Genomic DNA, 19,523 nt, shown 5'->3' with positions numbered 1-19,523 from the left:
GAGTTACCTCTCACTTGGCATTTCACTGACTCCTACCAGTATTTGTAGCATCTCTACAGCCTGAGTTATGCTATTTCAACTTACAATTCCCTCATCAATTCTTTCACTTATTTACTTTTTTTTTAATTATTTATTTATTTTCCCTTTTGTTGCCCTTGTTTTATTGTTGTAGTTATTGATGTCGTCGTTGCTGGATAGGACAGAGAGAAATGGAGAGAGGAGGGGAAGACAGAGAGGGGGAGAGAAAGACAGACACCTGCAGACCTGCTTCACCGCCTGTGAAGTGAATCCCCTGCAGGTGGGGAGCCGGGGGCTCGAACCGGGATCCTTATGCCGGTCCTTGCACTTTGCACCACATGCGCTTAACCCGCTGCGCTGCCGCCCGACCCCCTATTTATTTGCTTCTGTAAAGGCAAGGCCTTCCATACTTACAAAACTCTTGGGGCCACTGTTCAGTTCAGACACTGACACCAGGGCACTCCCCACGTCTCATCACTTCCTCAACGGTCAGTGAGGCTCTACACCTCACTTATGGGGCCACAAGAATTTGACCACCTGAACCACACAGGTGGTGCAGTAAGTCTCACAGGGCATTCCACAAATACCCACGGTTATCGGGAAAAACACACAAGTGCCAAATAACTGTCACTGGGGAAAAAAACCTATGTCATCTACCCTAAGGGCAGTCAACACGACACGATCCTCAGACCAGACAGCAGAGGAGGGAATGTTCAAAACCAAAAAGCACTCCGGCAAAAAGGATTCTACAACGTAAGAAATATGAAATCTGGGAGTCGGGCGGTAGTGCAGCATTTAGTTAAGCGCAGGTGGCGCAAAGCACAAGCACCGGCGTTAAGGATCCCGGTTCGAGCCCCCGGCTCCCCACCTGCAGGGGAGTCGCTTCACAGGCGGTGAAGCAGGTCTGCAGGTGTCTTTCTCTCCCTCATCTTCCCCTCTGTACTTCATTTCTCTCTGTCCTGTCCAACAATGACGACAACAACTACAACAATAAAACAAGGGCAAGAAATAAATATTAAAAAAAAGAAATGTGAAATTCTAGGGGTTGAGCAGTAGCACACATGTTACAGTGCACAGGGAGCCCACCCAGCCCACACCTGCAGGGGGGAAGAAAGCTTTGTGAGTGGTGAAGCAGTGCTGTCTGTCTCTCCTTCTCTCTCCTTCCACCCTCTCGATTAATGAGTGTTTCGATCCAATAACTAAAGATAATAAAAAATATGTAAATAAATTTTAAAATATATGAAATGCTGCAACGTGGAACATTCCATAACACAGCTTGAGAAACCCTAACATCATGCTCAGTAGAGCTAAAAGAAAAGTTAAAGGCTAAGCCTCATCATAACCAGGTTGCACTCATGTTACTTCTCTCTAGGTCAGGCTGATCCAAATGCAACACACTAGATTAATCTTCAAGATTATTTTAACCTATTATTTTAGGTTCAAGCAAATGACCTATACAATGAGGTCGGGCTGCTCAATGTTGTTTGCAAGGCCACAAAAAAGAGACCATTTTACACTTAATATTTAACATCAGGAGGTCTAATTTAAACTTTTTTTATTGTTTGCCTCCAGGGTTATTGTTGGGGCTCGGTCAGAATCCACTGCTCCTGGAGGCTATTTTTCCCCTTTTGTTGCCCTTGTTGTTGTTATTATTGTCATAACTGTTGTTGTTGGATAGGACAGAGAGAAAGGGAGAGAGGAGGGGAAGACAGAGAGGAGGAGAGAAAGACAGACACCTGCAGACCTGCTTCACCGCCTGTGAAGCGACTCCCCTGCAGGTGGGGAGCCGGGGCTCGAACCGGGATCCTTACACCGGTCCTTGTGCTTTGCGCCACGTGCGCTTAACCCGCTGCGCTACAGCCCGGCCCCCTAAACTTTTAGCTTGCTGTAGGAGCTTTGCTTCCTGAGAAGAGAATTTAGTCCCTTAAGCATCAGTTCACTTACTAGTAGCAAATACCACAGACTACATGTCAGCAGACTGTGTGGAGAGCAGTGTGAATGAGTGAACCCTTTGATGTATGGCTTTGGTAGTTACATCAATTAAAATCTCAATAAAATCGTTATTATTTTGCCTCCAGGGTTACTGCTGGGGCTTGGTGCCTGCACTATGAATCCACTGCTCCTGGAGGCTATTTTTCCCTATAGTTGTTGCTGCTGCTGCTGTTGTTGAACAGGACAGAGGGAAATCAAGAGAGGAGGGGAAGATAAAGAGGGGTGGGGGGGAGAGAGACACCTGCAGATCTGCTTCACCACTCGTGAAGCGACCCCCCCTGCAGGTGGGGAGCCAGGGGCTTGAACCGGGATCCTTGTGCAGGTCCTTGTGCTTACTATGTGTGCCTAACCCAGTGCTCTACCTACTGCCCGGCCACCATCAATAAAATTATTGTTTTAATATTTATTTATTTATTCCCTTTTGTCGCCCTTGTTGTTTTATTGTAGTTATTATTGTTGTTGTTATTGATGTTGTTGGAAAGGACAGGGAGAAATAGAGAGAGATGGGGAAGACAGAGAGGGGGAGAGAAAGACAGACACCTGCAGACCTGCTTCACTGCTTGTGAAGTGACCCCCATGCAGGTGGGGAGTCAGGGGGCTCGAACCTGGATCCTTACACCGGTCCTTGTGCTTTGCGCCACGTGCGCTTAACCCGCTGCACTACCGCCCAACCCCCAATAAAATAATTTTTACAGGCATCAACTCATCAAACTCTGCTGCTTCTTAAATCCTGTCTCATGAGCTTGAGAACACGAGCAACCTCCATGTGAACCAACTTTGTATCTTTGGAAAACTGGCAACAGAAATTTAAAATTCTCTCTCTCTTTCTCTCTCTCTCTCTCTCTCTCTCTCTCTCTCTCTCGGCTAGGGAATCAGTTCACCCTGCAGAGCGCATGTCTTCCTTTGTACAAAGCCCTGGGTTCAAGGCTCAACCCCATGGGTGGGAGTAGGGGTATGAGAGAGGGAGGTGGGAGATGGCACCTCAAGACCGGTGCTGTGGTGACTCTTTTTCCTTCCATTCACTCGAGAAGAATCAGCCTGGGGAGAATGCTCAGTGGTTTCATGGACAAGGCACTGCAGTCACTTGCGCGCACACACGCACACGCACACGCACACACACACAAAGACACACAAAGACACACTCAACATCTCTCTCTCTCCCTCTCTCTCTAAACTTCTCTCTAATGCAAGATGGTCTTCCACTATTCCAGGAACAGAAAGTTCCCCCAACTCTGAAGTTCCCCCAACTCTGAAGTCGCTGTTAAAGATACAGATTCAAGGACGGTCACTGGCTTGCTTTTACTCTGAAATTCAAACTGATTCACATAGAACTGAAATAGCACTTTTAAACTGAAACGCATATAGGTTTGTTTGTTTGTTTTTTTATTTACTGAGTTATTCTCCTAAACTGGGTAGTACCTAACAATGACTTGACACCTTTATGGCCCACTCACTAATTTTCCACATATCACCAGCAGAATTGTTTATTTTTCTCCAATCAGTTTCTTTCTCTCTTCCTCCCTTCCTTCCTTCCTTCCACCAGGGTTGTTGCTGAGCTCAGTGTAACACTATGAATCCACTGCTCCTGGTGGCCTGTTCTTCCCCTTTCTATCTCCCCTCTTTCTATCATATTTGCTATGACAAGGAGAAATTGAGAGGGATGTAGAGAGGAAGAAAGACACCTACAGACCTGCTCCCCTTTTTGTGAAGCTTCCTCCCTGTAGGTGGGGAACGAGGACTCAAACCTAGGTCCTTGCTGTGCATGGTAATGTGTGCACTCAACCCAGTGTCCTACAGCCCAGTCCCTCCAAGTCAGGTTTTTCATGAGCCCTCCTTACACTCCAATTGTGTTTTTTCTTTGTTCGTTTTGCTTTGTTTTCTAACCAAGTCTCTACAGACACTTTGGGTCTTAAAACAGACCAGAATAAAGGACTTCAGACTCTTATCAAGATCTGGCAATGCTTTCAGGATGCAGAAGCCTCCCATGGCTTTGGTCCCCTCCAGTCTCCATAGCTATGTAATAGTACTTACTCTCTTTTCTGTCTTAGCCTAGGTTGTCCGTTTAGGAAAGGCAAGATTTTAGAGCTAGATGAGATAATAATTTCGAAGCCAGGATAACGTAGCAGTTGGACCCGGCTTGCATGCCAGAAGCCCCAGGTTCTCTGTTGGCACTGCCATAGTCAGAGCTGAGCAGTGCTAGTACCTGTACCTCCTTAAAATAAATCGGGCTGGCAGGATCACTCACCTGCACGGGGCACCTGCTGTCACATGCTCAGCCTAGGTTGAAGTCCAGCCCTCACTGCGCTGAAGGAAGCTACTGTGGTATGTATCTTTCTCCCTCTATTTATAATTAACAAAAATTGTTTTATCACTATATTTATTTATTTATTGGATAGAGACAGCCAGAAAATCAAGAGGGGAAAGGGAGACAGAGGGAAAGTGAGGCACCTGCAGCTCAGCTTCACCCCTCAAAAGCTTCATCCCTGCAGATTGGAACTGGGGGGCCTGAACCCTGGTCCTTTCGCCTTGTAATATGAATGTCCAACCCGGTGTGCCACTGTCCAACCCCTTCTCCCTCTATCTCTATCTGAGACTCGGCCTGGAGTGGTGAAACCCCACTGATAACAAAGAACAAATACTGCAAATACATAAAAACCTTTTTTTATTTTTTAAACGTCTCTCCACCTCAAGTAATGCCTTAAGACCTAGCGTTAGGTAGCTGACGGGGCCGGTCTCCTTATCAGTGTTGCCGACTGTGAAAATCCGGCGCGAGGGCCAGGAGATAGCTCACCCGACAGGGTGCACGCTGTACCTTGCATCAACAGCACTGCGGTGCTGTCTCTCTTTCTCCGTGTCTATGAAATACTAAGAATTTAAAAAGTAACAGCAATTAGCTTGGGAGCGGTGTAACCATGCCTGCATGAAGCCACTATGGAGAAGTCGGGCGGGGGATGGATGGGGAGGGGAGGACGGTGGCTCAAAATTCAGTTCAGCTGGGAAAGCAACCCAGCGGACATTCCGCCAGCTCTGGCTCCCTACCTTCTCCGGCTTCTGGAGGGTGTGACCTGCTGTTTCATCTCCTTAGCAACTATCTGGCTTCAGTCTAGGTACCATGGCCAGACCCCACTCTCTCATTTTTCAATAACAAATGGTCCTTCAATTGGCCCTATCTATGTTCGAAGATCCCATGTTATTAAATGTTGTAAGGCATTATCTATAAAAACCTCCAGTAACTGAGAAAAATGAGCAATTATTTTAACAAGGTCTTCAACCAAACTATATATACACACATACATGAAAAAACTACAATTACTTGTGCCTTCAGATGTCTAATGTTTTATTCTAACAAACTTCTGTTGAGTTCACTGCAAGCATTCATCAGCCTTTACAAAGGTAGCAATTGTACAGATAAACATTTAAAAAGCATTTTAGTGTATTTTTTTTTTTAACTCTACTCATTAGTCGATAGGATAGGGAGAAATTCTGAGGGATGGGAGAGATGGAGGCGAGGGGACCCGCAGCACTGTTTCACCACAGTGGAAGCTTTCCCCCTGCAGATAGGAACCAGCGGCCTTGAACCAGGTCCGCCACCGGTTAACACTAAACTTCCCTTCTCCACTCTGTTAAGATTCCCTTACTCTTTACTCAAAGTCAGATATCAGGTACCATTTCAAATGTTTCACATGCATTTAATTCATTGTCTGAGACAACTCTGTAATGTAGGTAATGTTTATCATAGTCGCTAATACGCCTCAAAACCGAGGCCTAGAGATTACAAGTGAACTGCAGGAGTCTGTCCAAAGTGACGTGGCCAGACAAGGCCAGGACGGCAAGGAAGCAGGCCGAGTTTGCTAATGAGTTTACTACACTGCCACTGACACACCTTGGTTATCAGACATGAAGACTGTTTATGAACCACTAGAGGGCGTGCGGTTTGGCTATCCTCCTCTTAGCTCTATCCTTAGCACTGAGCAGAAATCTTACTGCTCATAAATAAATGATTATTTAGCTCTTTGTGGTACAGCTTCCCCCTCTAGGCTGTGTTTTAAAAGACCAGCAACGACAACAGTGTGCATCCTGTAAGACTGCATGACACCTAAGTGAAAATACATGGCACAAAGAAGTCCTCACGTTGATCATTCATAAACACCCGACCAGCTTCTATTAGCAAGAATTATTTTCTACTTATGTCTTGAACGTGAATATCATACCAAGAAGCCTGTCTTATCATAATAATCAGTGCCACCTCTCCAATCCTAACTTCGTCAGGAATCAACTAATACCTTAATTAACATCTTAAACTTGGTGGCAGTCAAGTGGCCAAAGGTAAAAAACATTAAATGAAGTGTAGTAACTTTCAGTGCACGAATATTACTTTCATTAAGAACTTTTATTAAGAGGAAGGAAGAGGAAGAGCATGAGGAAGAAAACCAGACTTAGCAAAAAGTGAGTGTGTGTATCTATGTGGCTTCTTTTCTTTAAAAATATCCAGAGGCCCCTTCAATGTAGAAGAAGAAGAAGAAGAAGAAGAAGAAGAAGAAGAAGAAGAAGAAGAAGAATGTAGTAAATGTCCCCTTTACTCAAAAATACTCAAGAACTTAAGAATTAAGCTCGATCTGGGCACGGAAAACCACATTAAACAATGTGAATTAACTACCTAGTATTTAAAAGAGCAATTTCAAACTGCAGCCTCGGTAAGTCAGTCTTTATCAGCCGACAGACTAGCCCCTGAGCCCCAAGCTACCATGGTTATTAGCATTTCAACTCAGAACCATTTCCAAATTCCCTCCTGAGGCTGACAGAAGCACCAAGCTGCCCTTCTCATTTCTTTCCGGATATCAAGTACTTCCCTCCTCCACTAGGCAAGCAATTGTCAAAGTTTAAAACAAAACAAGATTTAAAAATTTAAAAATAAGTAAGTGAGCCAATGCTCTAAAAACTACAGCTTGTAAGGAGAAAAGCGAGAACGTTGCTCTTTAAAGAGGTCTGGGGTGATGTGTGAAGGTGCGGAAGAGAGCTGGGCCCTCTGCAAACCCGAGCACAGCGCAGGCCACACCTTCCAGCCTCCGGGTCCCCGTGCCCGTCCCCAAGTCCACCGAGCATCCGGGCGACCTACAAGCTGCTAAAATCTTTAGGGAGATGACAGGTAGGGGACCTCCAGGTGATAAAAAATACTAATAGTGATAAAATTAAAATAAAATTAAATTTAAAAAGGCAGCAACTGGCCCCTGGAATAGTTGAGCCAACTCTTAAAGAAAACACACCTTCCTTTCCCACCCGCCTCTTCCTTCCTCTGGAGAGCTGGGGGGATTGAAAGGGGGGGGGCAGACGTTCAAAGAAGGGAAGGAAAAAAACACATATGCACCATATGCACGCACACACACGCACACACACACACACACCCCAATTTCCCATTCCAGGTTCCTGCCCCGCCAGTTTCTTCTTCCCAAACCGACCGCGGGAGCCCCGAGGCCGGTGAGCGGCGCCCGGCCCCGCACCGCCCCGCTTCCCCGCTTCCCCGCGCCCCCACATCTCGGCCCCCGGGGCGGCCCAGGACCACGCCTCGCCCGGCCCCGCTCTCCACCCGCCCGGCCGGGCCCAGGCCGCCGCCGCCCGCGCTTCCTCCCTCCCTCCCTCCCTCCCTTCCCCGCCGTACTCACATCCGTCCGCGTCCTCCTGCGCGTCCTCCTGCAGCAGCGAGAGGTCTGCGCCCAGGGGAGAGAAGAAAGGCCCGGTCAGCGCCCCGACCCCGGCGCGCCCCTCCGCCCGCCCCGCGGCGCCTCCCCGCGCCGGACCCCGCGCGGCCCTGCGCCCGGCCGCGGCTCCCCCGCAACGGCAGGCGGCGGGGTCGGGGAGGGGAGGGGAGGGGAGGCGCCGCCGCCGCCGCCGCCGCCGCCGCCCGGAGAACCGGGGGCCACGTACCCGCCATCTTGTGGTCGCCCCCTCCTCTCCTCTCCTCTCCTCCTCCTCCTCCTCCTCCGCGGTCTCCCGGGGAGCCGGGGCTACATGCAGCGGCGCAGCCGGGCAGCCGGTGGGCGCGCGCGGGAGGCGGGCGGAGGAGGGCCGGGCCGGCGGGGGCGCGCGCGCAGGACAGCGCACGGGGCGGGCCGAGGACCCGGCCTGAGCCGTTGGCGGAGCGGCTCCGGGCAGGCGCCGTGGGGCCCCGGGCCTCGCCCAGCCCTCGCCCAGCCTTCGCCCGGCGGGCTCCGAGCGGCCCCGCGACGCCGGGCGCCCCTGTCCCCGCCTCCCTCGCTCCCGGCCCGGCGGCGCTCGCTCGCACCCTCGGCCGGAGGCGCCCAGTCGCCGAGCGCAGAGCGCAGAGCGCAGGCTGCGGACCGGGGCGCGCGAGCTCCCGCCGGCCGGGGACCCTGCGGCGTGTGCCGGGACCCGCAGCCGGGCGGGGCCGCTTTATTGGGTCACCGGCCTCGCCCACCCGGGCCCTTGGCGGCGGGACGCGCGGCTCGCCGCCCCGCACCCCCTGCGCCTCCCGCCCGCTCCCCCCGAGCCCCGGGCCCCGGGCCCCGGGCTGGCACGTACGTCGCCGACGATCCCGGGCCGCGGGGGCCTCCCTGGGCCGGAGGAAGCGCCGCCTCTCCGCCTGTCGGGGGCTCCGGCGCGGCGCGAGTTAACAAAGCCCGGAGAGGCCGGGGCTCCCCTCCCGCCAACCCCACCCCGGGGCCGCCGCTCTGCACGCAGCTGCACCGGGGAGTGAGGGGTCCCGGGCGCGGGCCGGCCGCCCCTCTCCCGCTGACCGTGAACGGACAAAGCGGGGGTGGGGGGGATTATAAAAAAAAAATACAAATCTCCCACCGGGAGCAATAGCCGGGCCCCGGGTTCAGATCCCGATTCTGCCTTGGAATGAGGATAGCTGCTTCTTGGAATAACTGGGCTTAATGAAGACATGTAGGCGCCTAGCACAGTACTAGAGAGCAGCAAAGCCCCGTGAAGGATGCTTATGGCTTTTTATTTATTTATTTATTTACTTATGAGAAAGATAGGAAGAGAGAGAGAAAGAACCAGACATCACTGTGGTACATGTGCTGCGGGGGATTGAACTCGGGGCCTCATGCTTGAGAGTCCAGTGCTTCATCCACTGCGCCACCTCCCGGACTACCACTCTTAACTACCCCCCCTCCTTTTAAGAAAATATTTGGGGAGTCGGGTTAAGCGCACGTGGTACAAAGCGCAGGGACCGGCATAAGGATCCCGGTTCGAGCCCCGGCTCCCCACCTGCAGGGGAGTCTCTTCACAGGCGGTGAAGCAGGTCTGCAGGTGTCTGTCTTTCTCTCCCCCTCTCTGTCTTCCCCTCCTCTCTCCATTTCTCTCTGTCCCATCCAACAACGATGACTACAACAATAAAACAACAAGGGCAACAAAAAATAAATATTTTTAAAAATATATTTGTATTGGGAGTCAGGCTGTAGCGCAGTGGGTTAAGCGCAGGTGGCGCAAAGCACAAGGACCGGCATAAGGATCCCGGTTCGAACCCCGGCTCCCCACCTGCAGGGGAGTCGCTTCACAGGCGGTGAAGCAGGTCTGCAGGTGTCTGTCTTTCTCTCCCCCTCTCTGTCTTCCCCTCCTCTCTCCATTTCTCTCTGTCCTATCCAACAACGACGACAACAACAATAATAACTACAACAATAAAACAACAAGGGCAACAAAAGGGAATAAATAAATAAATAAATATTTAAAAAAACTTTAAAAATATATATATATTTGTGTTTATTTATTATTGGACAGAGACAAATTGAGAGGGAAGAGGGAGAGAGAGACCTGCAGCCCTGCTTCATTCCCCTACCCCCACCCCGCAGCTGGGATCCACGGGCTTGAACCCAGATACTTGTTCTCTGTGATGTGTGCACTTAATCTGGTGCGCCACTGCCTGTCTCCCCCTCTTTTCTTTCAATAAATAATTTGGTGGCACGAGAGTTATTCAACTGAGATTCGTATGGCAGGTTTTATTTCATATATATATATATATTCACATATAGATACATTGGGGTCAGATACCATTAGTGCTTCCAAATGCACTGACTATTTCCCCTTCTATCTCAGGATCTCTTAATCCCATCCAAGGCATCCTCAATAGTCATTTTCTTTCTTTTTTTTAAAAATTTATTTATTTTCCCTTTTGTTGCCTTTGTTTTTCATTGCTGTTGTAGTTATTGTTGTCGTCGTTGTTGGGTAGGACAGAGAGAAAAGGAGAGAGGAGGGGAAGACAGAGAGGGGGAGAGAAAGACAAGACACCTGCAGACCTGCTTCACCGCCTGTGAAGCGACTCCCCTGCAGGTGGGGAGCCGGGGTTCGAACCGGGATCCCTAAGCCGGCCCTTGGGCTTTGCGCCACGTGCTGGACTACCACCCGACTCCCAAATAGTCACTTTCTCAAAGGCAACAACAAAATTCCAACTGGCTTAATTTATATCATCATAGAGCTCTGTCCTCTTGGGAGAGGAGAGGAGAGGAGAGGAGAGGAGAGGAGAGGAGAGGAGAGGAGAGGAAATGCTAGTTTTTGTTTCGTTTTGTTTTTATTGGGCACAGAGGGAAATTGAGAAGGGGAGATAGAGAGGAAAAGAGACAAGAGAGACTCTTGTAGCCCTATTTCATCACTCACGAAGCTTTCCCCTTGCAGGTGGGGACCAGGGGCTTGAACCTGGATCCTTGCACACTGTGGTGTGCACCACTGCCACCACCTGGCCTGAGAGGGGATTCTAAATAGCCCATCGGCTTGTTCTTTCTGCATTATGATGTCCTTTGTTGTTTTCCACCTTCAGCATCAGGTCATTGAGGAAATGTTGGTTTGCAGGGTTGTCACAGGAGTCCACTTCCACATTTTCCCACGTCAGGCGTCAGTCAGTACACCTCACTGTCCACCACCATAAGGCCCTCTCCTCCCATTCCTTTCCACCCCACCCACTTTTAAATTCTAGGATCTGCAGTCGTAGATGGCAGTCTGTGAAGGTCTCATCCTGCACTGTTCCTTGTTTGGCTTCCTAGATCCTACTTCTGAGATTATCCAGTATTTGGCCGCCTTCTGGCCTGTTTTACTCAACATGAATACCTGCATTTACATTCGCATAGTGACAAAAGAAGATGTGATCATTTCTTATGCTTGTATAGTATCCCACTGCAGTTATGCACACCATCTCCCTTCAACACCCACCTATTATTGGGGCACTTCGGTTGTTTCCAGATTTTGGCTAGCACAGGTGACACTGCCACTGACAACAGGCATACAGGGGTCTCTTCGAATACTTGTGTTTCTGTTCTTTGAAAAGAGATGCCTAGGAGAGACATTACTGGGGTCTTAGTTTTTGTTGTTGTTTGTTTGTTTAAGGAATCTCCAAATTGTTTTCAGCAAGGGCTGGACCAATTTGTTTCCCCACCAACACCGTGAAAAGGTTCCTTTTCTTCCCACATCTTCCCTAGCACTTACTTGTTGGTTTTGTCCTTTTTTTAAAAAAATATTTATTTATTTATTCCCTTTTGTTGCCCTAGTTGTTTTTTTAATTGCTGTAGTTATTGTTGTCATCATTGCTAGATAGGACAGAGAGAAATGGAGAGAGGAGGGGAAGACAGAGAGGGGGAGAGAAAGACAGACATCTGCAGACCTGCTTCACCGCCTGTGAAGTGACTCCCCTGCAGGTGGGGAGCCGGGGCTCGAACTGGGATCCTTCCACTGGTCCTTGTGCTTTGCGCCACATGTGCTTAACCCACTGCGCTACTACCCGACTTTCGGTTTTGCCCCTTTTAAATGACCTGTTTAGAACGTTCTCACAGGAATGAGGTGGTCTCTTATCTTGATTTGCATTTGTTTGATAGTGACTTTAAGCATTTTTTTTTTTCATATGTTTGTTGGCCATCTGGGTATCTTCCTTGGTGAAAAGTCTGCTCAGATCTTCTCATTATAAATATATTTATTTTATTTATTTATTAATGAGAGAGAAAGAGGAGGAGAGAACCAGAGCCTCACTCTGACACATGCTTTGAGCCTGGGTCCTTATGCCTCAGAGTCCCCGTCTTTCTCCACTTTGCCACCTCCTTTACTGCCTTCTCTCCACTTTTTATTTTATTATTATTTTGTCTTTGTTTTTGTTTTTGCCTCCAGGGTTATCGCTGGGGTTCCGTGCCGGCACCACGAATTCACTGCTCCTGGAGGCTATTTTTTCCCTTTTGTTGCCCTTGTTTTTTATCATTGTTGTGGTTATTATTATTGTTGTTGTTATTGATGTCATCGTAGTTAGATAGGACAGAGAGAAGTGGAGAGAGGAGGGGAAGACGGGGGATGGGGGAGAGAAAGACAGACACCTGCAGACCTGCTTCACCGCCTGTGAAGCGACTCCCCTGCAGGTGAGGAGCTGGGGCTTAAACCGGGATCCTTCCTTGCGCTTCGGGCCACGTGCCTTAACCCCCTGCACTACCGCCTGGCCCCCTCCCCTCCCCACTTTTTAAATAGGGCTACTTGTTTTTTGTTGTCGCTGTGTTTTGTGAGTTCTCTATATTTTTTGGTTGCATCTTTCTTCTCCTGTTCAGTAGGGTGTCTTTGTGTTTTGATAATGGCTCCGTTTGTTGTATGGAAATTTTTCAGGTTGATGTGATCTCATTTGTTTATTTTTGCTTTTGTGTTTCTTGCAGTTGGGCTGAGATTTCTAAAGACATCTCAAGTGAAAACATCGTGTCAGGTCCTGCAGTGTTTTCCTTTATGTATTTTATGGCTTCCAGTCTAACATCTAAATCTTTGATCCATTTTGAGTTGTTTTTTGTGCATCGTGACATGGGGTGTGGGGAGGGTACGATGTTCCTGCTTGATGTGTGTAACCAGGTGCACGGCTGCCTGCCCCCTGGTGTCAGTGTTCAGAGTACTGGGTGAACTGTCTTCTGGCCTATGTGAAAAATTTGAAGCAACTTTAATAAAACCCTCCCATGTAGACACTTCAGTGGCTTCTTAGGACTATTCAGAGGTAAAGCACCATCATCCTCTCTCATCTGAGAACATCCCCATCAACTGAGGAGACTGTCCTAACTAGCAATCACCCCCATTACCACTCCCACACACCGCTAGTGTCAGACAGCCACTAATGTATTTAATGTCTTTTCATGCACTTGCCTTTTCTGAATATTCTAGGTGAGTGGGTTGTATCCAGTTTGGGTTAGTATGAGAAACACCTCCATCAACATTCCTAGGCAAGTTATTTCATGAGGACCTGTTTTGGGGTCAGTAAGATGCATTACCCGGTGGTCTGGGAGGTGGCGCAGTGGCTAAGGCACTAGACCCTCAAGCATGAGGTCCTGAGTTCAATCCCCGGCAGCACATGTACCAGAGTGATGTCTGGTTCTCTCTCGTCCTAATCTTTCTCATTAATAATCCCAAAAATCTTGGCCTTCTCTTGCTTCCTGCTGTCTTCTGCTATTGCTCTTCAGGAATAGAGTCAACAGTTCCCCAAACTTAATGGAGGGTCTGGGATTCCCATAGTCCCGTTTCATTTATCTTTCTTTTTCTTATATATATATTTAAATATTTACTTATTTTCCCTTTTGTTGCCCTTTTTATTGTTGTTGTAGTTATTATTGTTGTTACTGATGTCATTGTTGTTGGCTAGGACAGAGAGACATGGAGAGAGGAGGGGAAGACAGAGAGGGGGAGAGAAAGGCAGACACCTGCAGACCTGCTTCACCGCCTGTGAAGCGATTCCCCTGCAGGTGGAGAGCCGGGGGTCTCACGCGGGACCTTGCGCTTCGCCATGTGGCTTAACCCGCTGCGCTACAGCCCGACTCCCTTCATTTATCCTTCTATCATCGTTTGATATAAAATAATTCATGTTAGGAATGTAATGATGCAGCACCTCCCCACGGGTGCCAGAGTTGAGACCTGGGCCCGGGAACTTGCACAGCCCAGCAGGGAGCAGCATGTAAGCCTGGGGCCCCAGCACGCTGGTTCCCGTTCCCACTCCTTCTTATGCCAGAGCTGAGCAGTGCTTTCATCTCCGCCTCTCCTTACTTCCTCCTCCTCTCTCTCTCATAATAAATGAATGAATGAATCTTTAAGAACTTTGGAGCCTCAAGCATGAGAGTCTACTTGCATACCCATTATGCTATCTAACCGCACCTTATCTTTTTTTTTTTTTAAATGCAGTTCTTTTCTTTTTTTTAAATCTTTGTTTATTAGATAGACATAGCCAGAAATTGATAGGGTAAAGGGAGGGAGAGAGGGAGAGAGACAGAGAGACACCTGCAGACCAGCTTCACCACTCGTAACGCTTTCCCCCTGCTAGTGGGGACTGGCGGCTCGAACCCAGGTCCTTACACTTTGTAACATGTGCGCTCAACCACGTGTGTCCCTCCCCTATCTTTATAGAATCGTACCAACAATTTTGTCACTAAAGCAATCTGTAAGAACTGCATCTGATGCTGTCTTTTTTGTTTTTGTTTTTATGTTTAGTCTTTATGGTGTTGAAGATTGAACTTGGTATCTTTGATACCTCAAGAATGACTTTTTTTTTTTGCCTCCAGGGTTATCACTGGGGCTCAGTGCCTGCACTAGGAATTCACTGCTCCTGGAGGCTATTTTTTCTTTTCTTTTCTTTTTTTTTGTTGCCCTTCTTGTCTATTGTTGTCATATATGACAGAGAGAAATGGGGAGAGAAGGGGAAGACAGAGAGGGGGAGAGAAAGACAGACACCTGCAGACCTGCTTCACCGCCTGTGAAGCGACTCCCCTGCAGGTGGGGAGCTGGGGGCTGAACTGGGATCCTTTTGCTGGTCCTTGTGCTTTGCGCCATGTGCACTTAATGCGCTGCGCTACTTACAGCCCGGCCCCCAGGAATGAAAGACTTTTTGCTGGACCATTATGCTACCTCTCCAGCCCCAGAGTCAATATTTTGGGGGGCGGCCGGGTGGTGGTGTACCTGGTTGAGCGCACATGTTACAATGCGTGATGACCCAGGTTCAAATCCCCAGTCCCCACCTGCAGGGGAAAAGCTTTGCGAGTGGTGAAGTAGGGCTGCAGGCGTCTCTCTGTCTCTCTTCTTCTCTATCCTCCCCTTCCCTCTTGATTTCTGGCTGTCTCTATCCAATAAGTAAAGATAATAAAAGAAATTAAGTGGTCCGGGAGGTGGCGCAGTGGATAAAGGGCTTGACTCTCAAGCATGAGGTCCTGAGTTCAAGCCCCGGCAGCACATGTACCAGAGTGATGTCTGGTTCTTTCTTTCTCTCCTCCTATCTTTCTCACTAATAAATAAATAAAATCTTTAAAAAAAGAAAAAAATTAAAAAAAAAGAAATTAAATATATATGTATATATAGTGTTTAGAAGGTGGTAGGTACAACGGGTAGAGGGCTGAGCTCTCAAGTATGAGGCTTCCAGTTCAGTCCCCAGCATCATCAGTGCCAGAGTGGTACTCTGATTTTCCCTCTCCCTTTCTCTCTCTCATTAATAAACAGTAAAAGAAATATTTTGTTAAGAGTCCTTATTGCAAATTCTCTGCATGTCAGGAAAATGAAAATAATCATGTAAATTTTGCCATCTCAGTTTTTACAGGGAAAGAAAAAAATGTATGAAATTCGTAGTGAACTATATGTAACCCGGATGACTTAAGAGATATAGCAGTAGGGGGGGAAGGGATTATTAGAGAAAACCGAGTATCTCAAATATATTAGTTCCTCTTTGTAAACTTCACAAGAATATGTAAAGAATACATTTCCTTATAGATTTGGGAACCTACAAGCAAAACATTAAAAAAAAAAAAAAAACTGCTCAGAAATGTTTGTTGTGGTAGTTGCAAAAAGATACCACGAACTTTTCCCACCTATGAATTTTAATTATGTAATTTTTTTCATTATCTTTATTTATTTATTGGATAGAGACAGCCAGACATCAAGAGGGAAGGGGAGGATAGAGAGGAAGAGAGACACCTGCAGCCCTGCTTCACCACTCGTGAAGCTTTCCTCCCGCAGGTGGGGAACGGGGACTAGAACCTGGGTCCTTGCGCACTGTAACATGTGCACTCAACCAGGTGCACCACCACCCAGCCCCTAATTATGTTGTGTTTTTAAGAACACAAGGTGCTGGGGGCTGGGCAGTAATGCAGTGGGTTAAATGCACATGACTTGAAGCACAAGGACTGGCATAAGGATCCTGGTTCTAGGCCCCAGCTCCCCACCTAAATAAGGGTCACTTCAGAAGCAATGAAGCAGGTCTGCAGGTCTCCCCTTTTTTTTTCTCCCCCTCTGTCTTCTCCTCCTCTCTCGATTTCTCTCTTTCCTATCCAACAGCAACAACAATAATAACAACAACAAGGGCAACAAAAATGGGGGGGGGGGACACAGGGTGCCCAAAACCCTGATCGGTAGCATTCCTCAAGCCTAATTAAAGATTTGATAACATGGCAGGTTTTTGATAGTATTTGATTTTATTTCAGTTTATGATGAGTGATTTTATAGCGAGTCCAATCTGTCAAATAGTAGGGATGTCATTCCGTACAGTTCTCACCCCAGAGTTCTGTGCTCCCACCCATACCCTTCACTGGAGACTGCAGCAGTCCTCCCAAAATCATCCACATGGTTTCATTCCAGCCCTGGAGCAGGGAGGTTCCTGGAAGCATCAGTGAGGTCGTCTGCTCAGAGAGGTCAGGATGGAATCATAGTAGCATCTGGAACTTGGTGGCTGAAAGGCAATAAGATGGAAAGCAGGACAAAAATGTTTAATAAACAGGAACCATAAAGTAGGAATAGAGCAGATGAAAGTAGGGACCTTCAGGGGGGAAGGAGGCTAGGAAGTCTGTCTTAGGAATGCTCCCAGGAGCCTATGTCTTAGTCGTCTTTGCTTGAGTTTGATAGCTAACATGAAGGTGGATTACAAATATTGTCTGGGAGGATGGCGTCAGAGTGGAGAGAAAGGACTAGGAAGCAGGGTTAGGACAGAGTTGCTCGCAAACTTGATAAAGTTCTATAAACGCAGTGAACCGTTTACCACAATGACCTAAGCGGGGGGCCGTATCTATTAATATTTAGCATCGGATCCTGCCACATCCCATGTGAGACTGAGCTCACAGTTGTTGGTCATATCTGGGAACATTCTAGGCTGCCCTCACTTCAGAACCAGTTTCCTCCAGTGGCAGAGTAGGCTGACCCAGTGGTCCTTCGGAGAGTGGGGCCGCCATGAAGAATCCCACAAAAGGGCTTGTGCTGTGTGTGCGGTTTATGTTATACCCCATAAACTTACTCCATGATGGCGAGAGTCAGCTTCTGCTCCACTTTGAATGAATCTGGAACTCTCCCAGCAGCAGTTGAATCCTGTTTTTAAGATGTGGTGATTTTGGCATTTGGTTATTATATTGTATTCAGCATACTGCTCAAATGCACATAAGGAGTATAAATAACCGTAGTAAACACATCTGCATATGTGCACGCATGCCATGTCTTACGACAATTTTAGGTTTTCTGCCAGATTTCTCAAATCAACGCAGGTTGATAAAGGATACTAGTTATTGTTGTTAATTGTTATTTGATGGGACAGAAAGAAATTGATAAGAGAGTGGGAGACAGGAAAAGAGAAAAAGAAACACACACCCTCCTTCACCACTCATGAGGCCCCTTCCCCAAAGGTGGAGACCGGGGAGCTGGAGCTGGGGTGCTTGTGTACTACCAGGTACATCACTGCCTGCCCCTACTAGTTCCTGGAAAGATGAAAACATGTTAAAAGACACTACAGAACTGGAAGAAATAACTTAAGGACCCGGTTCGAGCCCCCGGCTCCCCACCTGCAGGGGAGTCACTTCACAGGCGGTGAAGCAGGTCTGCAGGTGTCTGTCTTTCTCTCCCCCTCTCTGTCTTCCCCATCTCTCTCCATTTCTCTCTGTCCTGTCCAACAACGATGACATCAATAACAGCAACAATGATAACTACAACAACAATAAAAAAACAAGGGCAACAAAAGGGAAAATCAATAAAAAAAAATTGTAAGAAATGAATCCCATTAGGGCCGGATAGTGGCGTACCTGGTTGAGCACACATAATACAGAGCACAAGGACCCGGGTTCGAGCCCCTGGTCCCCACCTGCAGGGGGGAAGCTTTGCCAGTGGTGAAGCAGTACTGCAGGTGTCTCTCTGTCTCTCTCTTCCTCTCAATTTCTGGCTGTCTCTATCCAATAAATAAATAAAGTTAATAAAAAAAAAGAAATGAATCCCATTGTGGTATATCTTCACAATGAAACAGAACTCAGCTGTGAGGAGCAATGATAGCTCTTTGCTACACTAATGGAACCTTTCAGTGAAATCAGTCAGGAGAAGGAAGATGACCGCCAGGTAGCTTCACTCACAGATGTGAGCTACAAACCACATGTATGTCGAAACCTTAATGAGCTGTGACTTCTTTTCAGCTGATCCAGGAAAGAAAGGACCATAGGAGTGGGGTGAGGGATCACAGGAGGCTAGTGTCCTGCTGTGGAGGAAGTGACAGCTGGTGGAGGGTGTGTGCCAACACCTATCTCGGGGAGATGTCATCCTGCACCCCTGTGACAGCAACCCTGTAAATGAACCTTAAAGACTTTGTAGGAAGTGAAGAAGTGAATCATGAAAGGACAAATAGTATTTATTTTTTTTAAATTTAATTAATTTATTACTGGGAGCCGGGTGGTGGCGTGCCTGGTTGAACACACATGTTACAGTGTGTAAGGACCCAGGTTCGAGCCCCCGGTCCCCATCTGCAGGAGGAAAGCTTCACGAGTGGTGAAGCAGAACTGCAGGTATCTCTGTGTCTCTCTCTGTCTTCCCCTTCCCTCTCAATTTCTGGCTGTCTCTATCCAATAAATAAATAAATATAATTAAAGATAAAAATAATAATAATAATTTATTACTGAATAGAGACAGAAATTGAGAAGGGATGGGGAGATAAAAAGGGAGAAAGACGGAGAGACACTTGAAGCCCTGCTTTGCCCCTCATGAAGCTTCCCTCTTGCAGGTAGGGAACAGGGACTTGAACCTGTGTCTTTGTGCACTGTGATATGTGCACTTAACCAGGTGTGCCATCGCCTGGCCCCCAAAAGACAAATAATATCTATTCCAATCATGTAGGATGTCTAGAGTAATAAATTTCACAGAAAGAAAAAAGAGAAAAGTGATTTCCAGGAGGAAAAAAAAAAAAGGACATTCAGAAGTAGTAGGTGTGACTTAGGAAGAGAAGGCAGGACCACAGGAAAAAATGAGCAAATATATATAAATGTAGATAGTCATAGAAATAATAGTCAACTCATACCTGTGATCTCGAGAGAACGACTAAGAGTTACCTTATAATTTTTTAAATCGTGGTCTGGGAGGTGGTGCAGTGGATAAAGCATCAGACTCTCAAGCATGAGGTCCTGAGTTCAATCCCTGGCAGCACATGTACCAGAGTGATGTCTGGCTCTTTCTTTCTCTCCTCTTATCTTTCTCACTAATAAATAAATAAAATCTTTTAAAATAATAATAATAATTTTAAAAATCACTAATAAATTTTTTTGATTTATTTTTTTCACTCTATT

The 19,523-nt window shown here is 47.5% G+C and overlaps 1 protein-coding gene and 1 long non-coding RNA gene across 4 annotated transcripts in view; both read right to left on the bottom strand.

Annotated features, from left to right (window-relative positions):
* PPP4R1 (protein phosphatase 4 regulatory subunit 1) overlaps window positions 1-8,575 on the bottom strand; it is a 53,521-nt gene extending 44,946 nt beyond the window's left edge. For 2 of the 3 annotated variants that reach the window (XM_060200688.1, XM_060200689.1), the window contains exons 1-2: window positions 7,933-8,062; window positions 7,671-7,715 (exon numbers count right to left, since the gene is read on the bottom strand). In XM_060200688.1, the coding sequence (XP_060056671.1) occupies window positions 7,671-7,715; window positions 7,933-7,939 (52 nt within the window). In that variant the 5' untranslated portion in view covers window positions 7,940-8,062. Of the gene's footprint in view, window positions 1-7,670; window positions 7,716-7,932; window positions 8,063-8,547 lie in introns of those variants that run through there. The other variant, XM_060200690.1, reaches the window with a different exon arrangement.
* A 7,865-nt stretch (window positions 8,576-16,440) lies between these two features.
* LOC132540797 (uncharacterized) lies at window positions 16,441-18,292 on the bottom strand. Its single transcript, XR_009551935.1, has 3 exons — window positions 18,003-18,292; window positions 17,228-17,298; window positions 16,441-16,669 (listed from the first exon to the last, which is right to left on the bottom strand). It is a non-coding gene; the product is annotated as an uncharacterized LOC132540797 (long non-coding RNA).
* Between the last annotated feature and the right edge of the window lie 1,231 nt (window positions 18,293-19,523).

The sequence above is a fragment of the Erinaceus europaeus genome, chromosome 10 (assembly GCF_950295315.1).
Source record: "Erinaceus europaeus chromosome 10, mEriEur2.1, whole genome shotgun sequence".
Classification (NCBI taxonomy): Eukaryota; Metazoa; Chordata; class Mammalia; order Eulipotyphla; family Erinaceidae; genus Erinaceus; species Erinaceus europaeus.
Note: the sequence above shows the minus strand (reverse complement) of the source record. Positions and strands in the feature narration are given on the sequence as shown.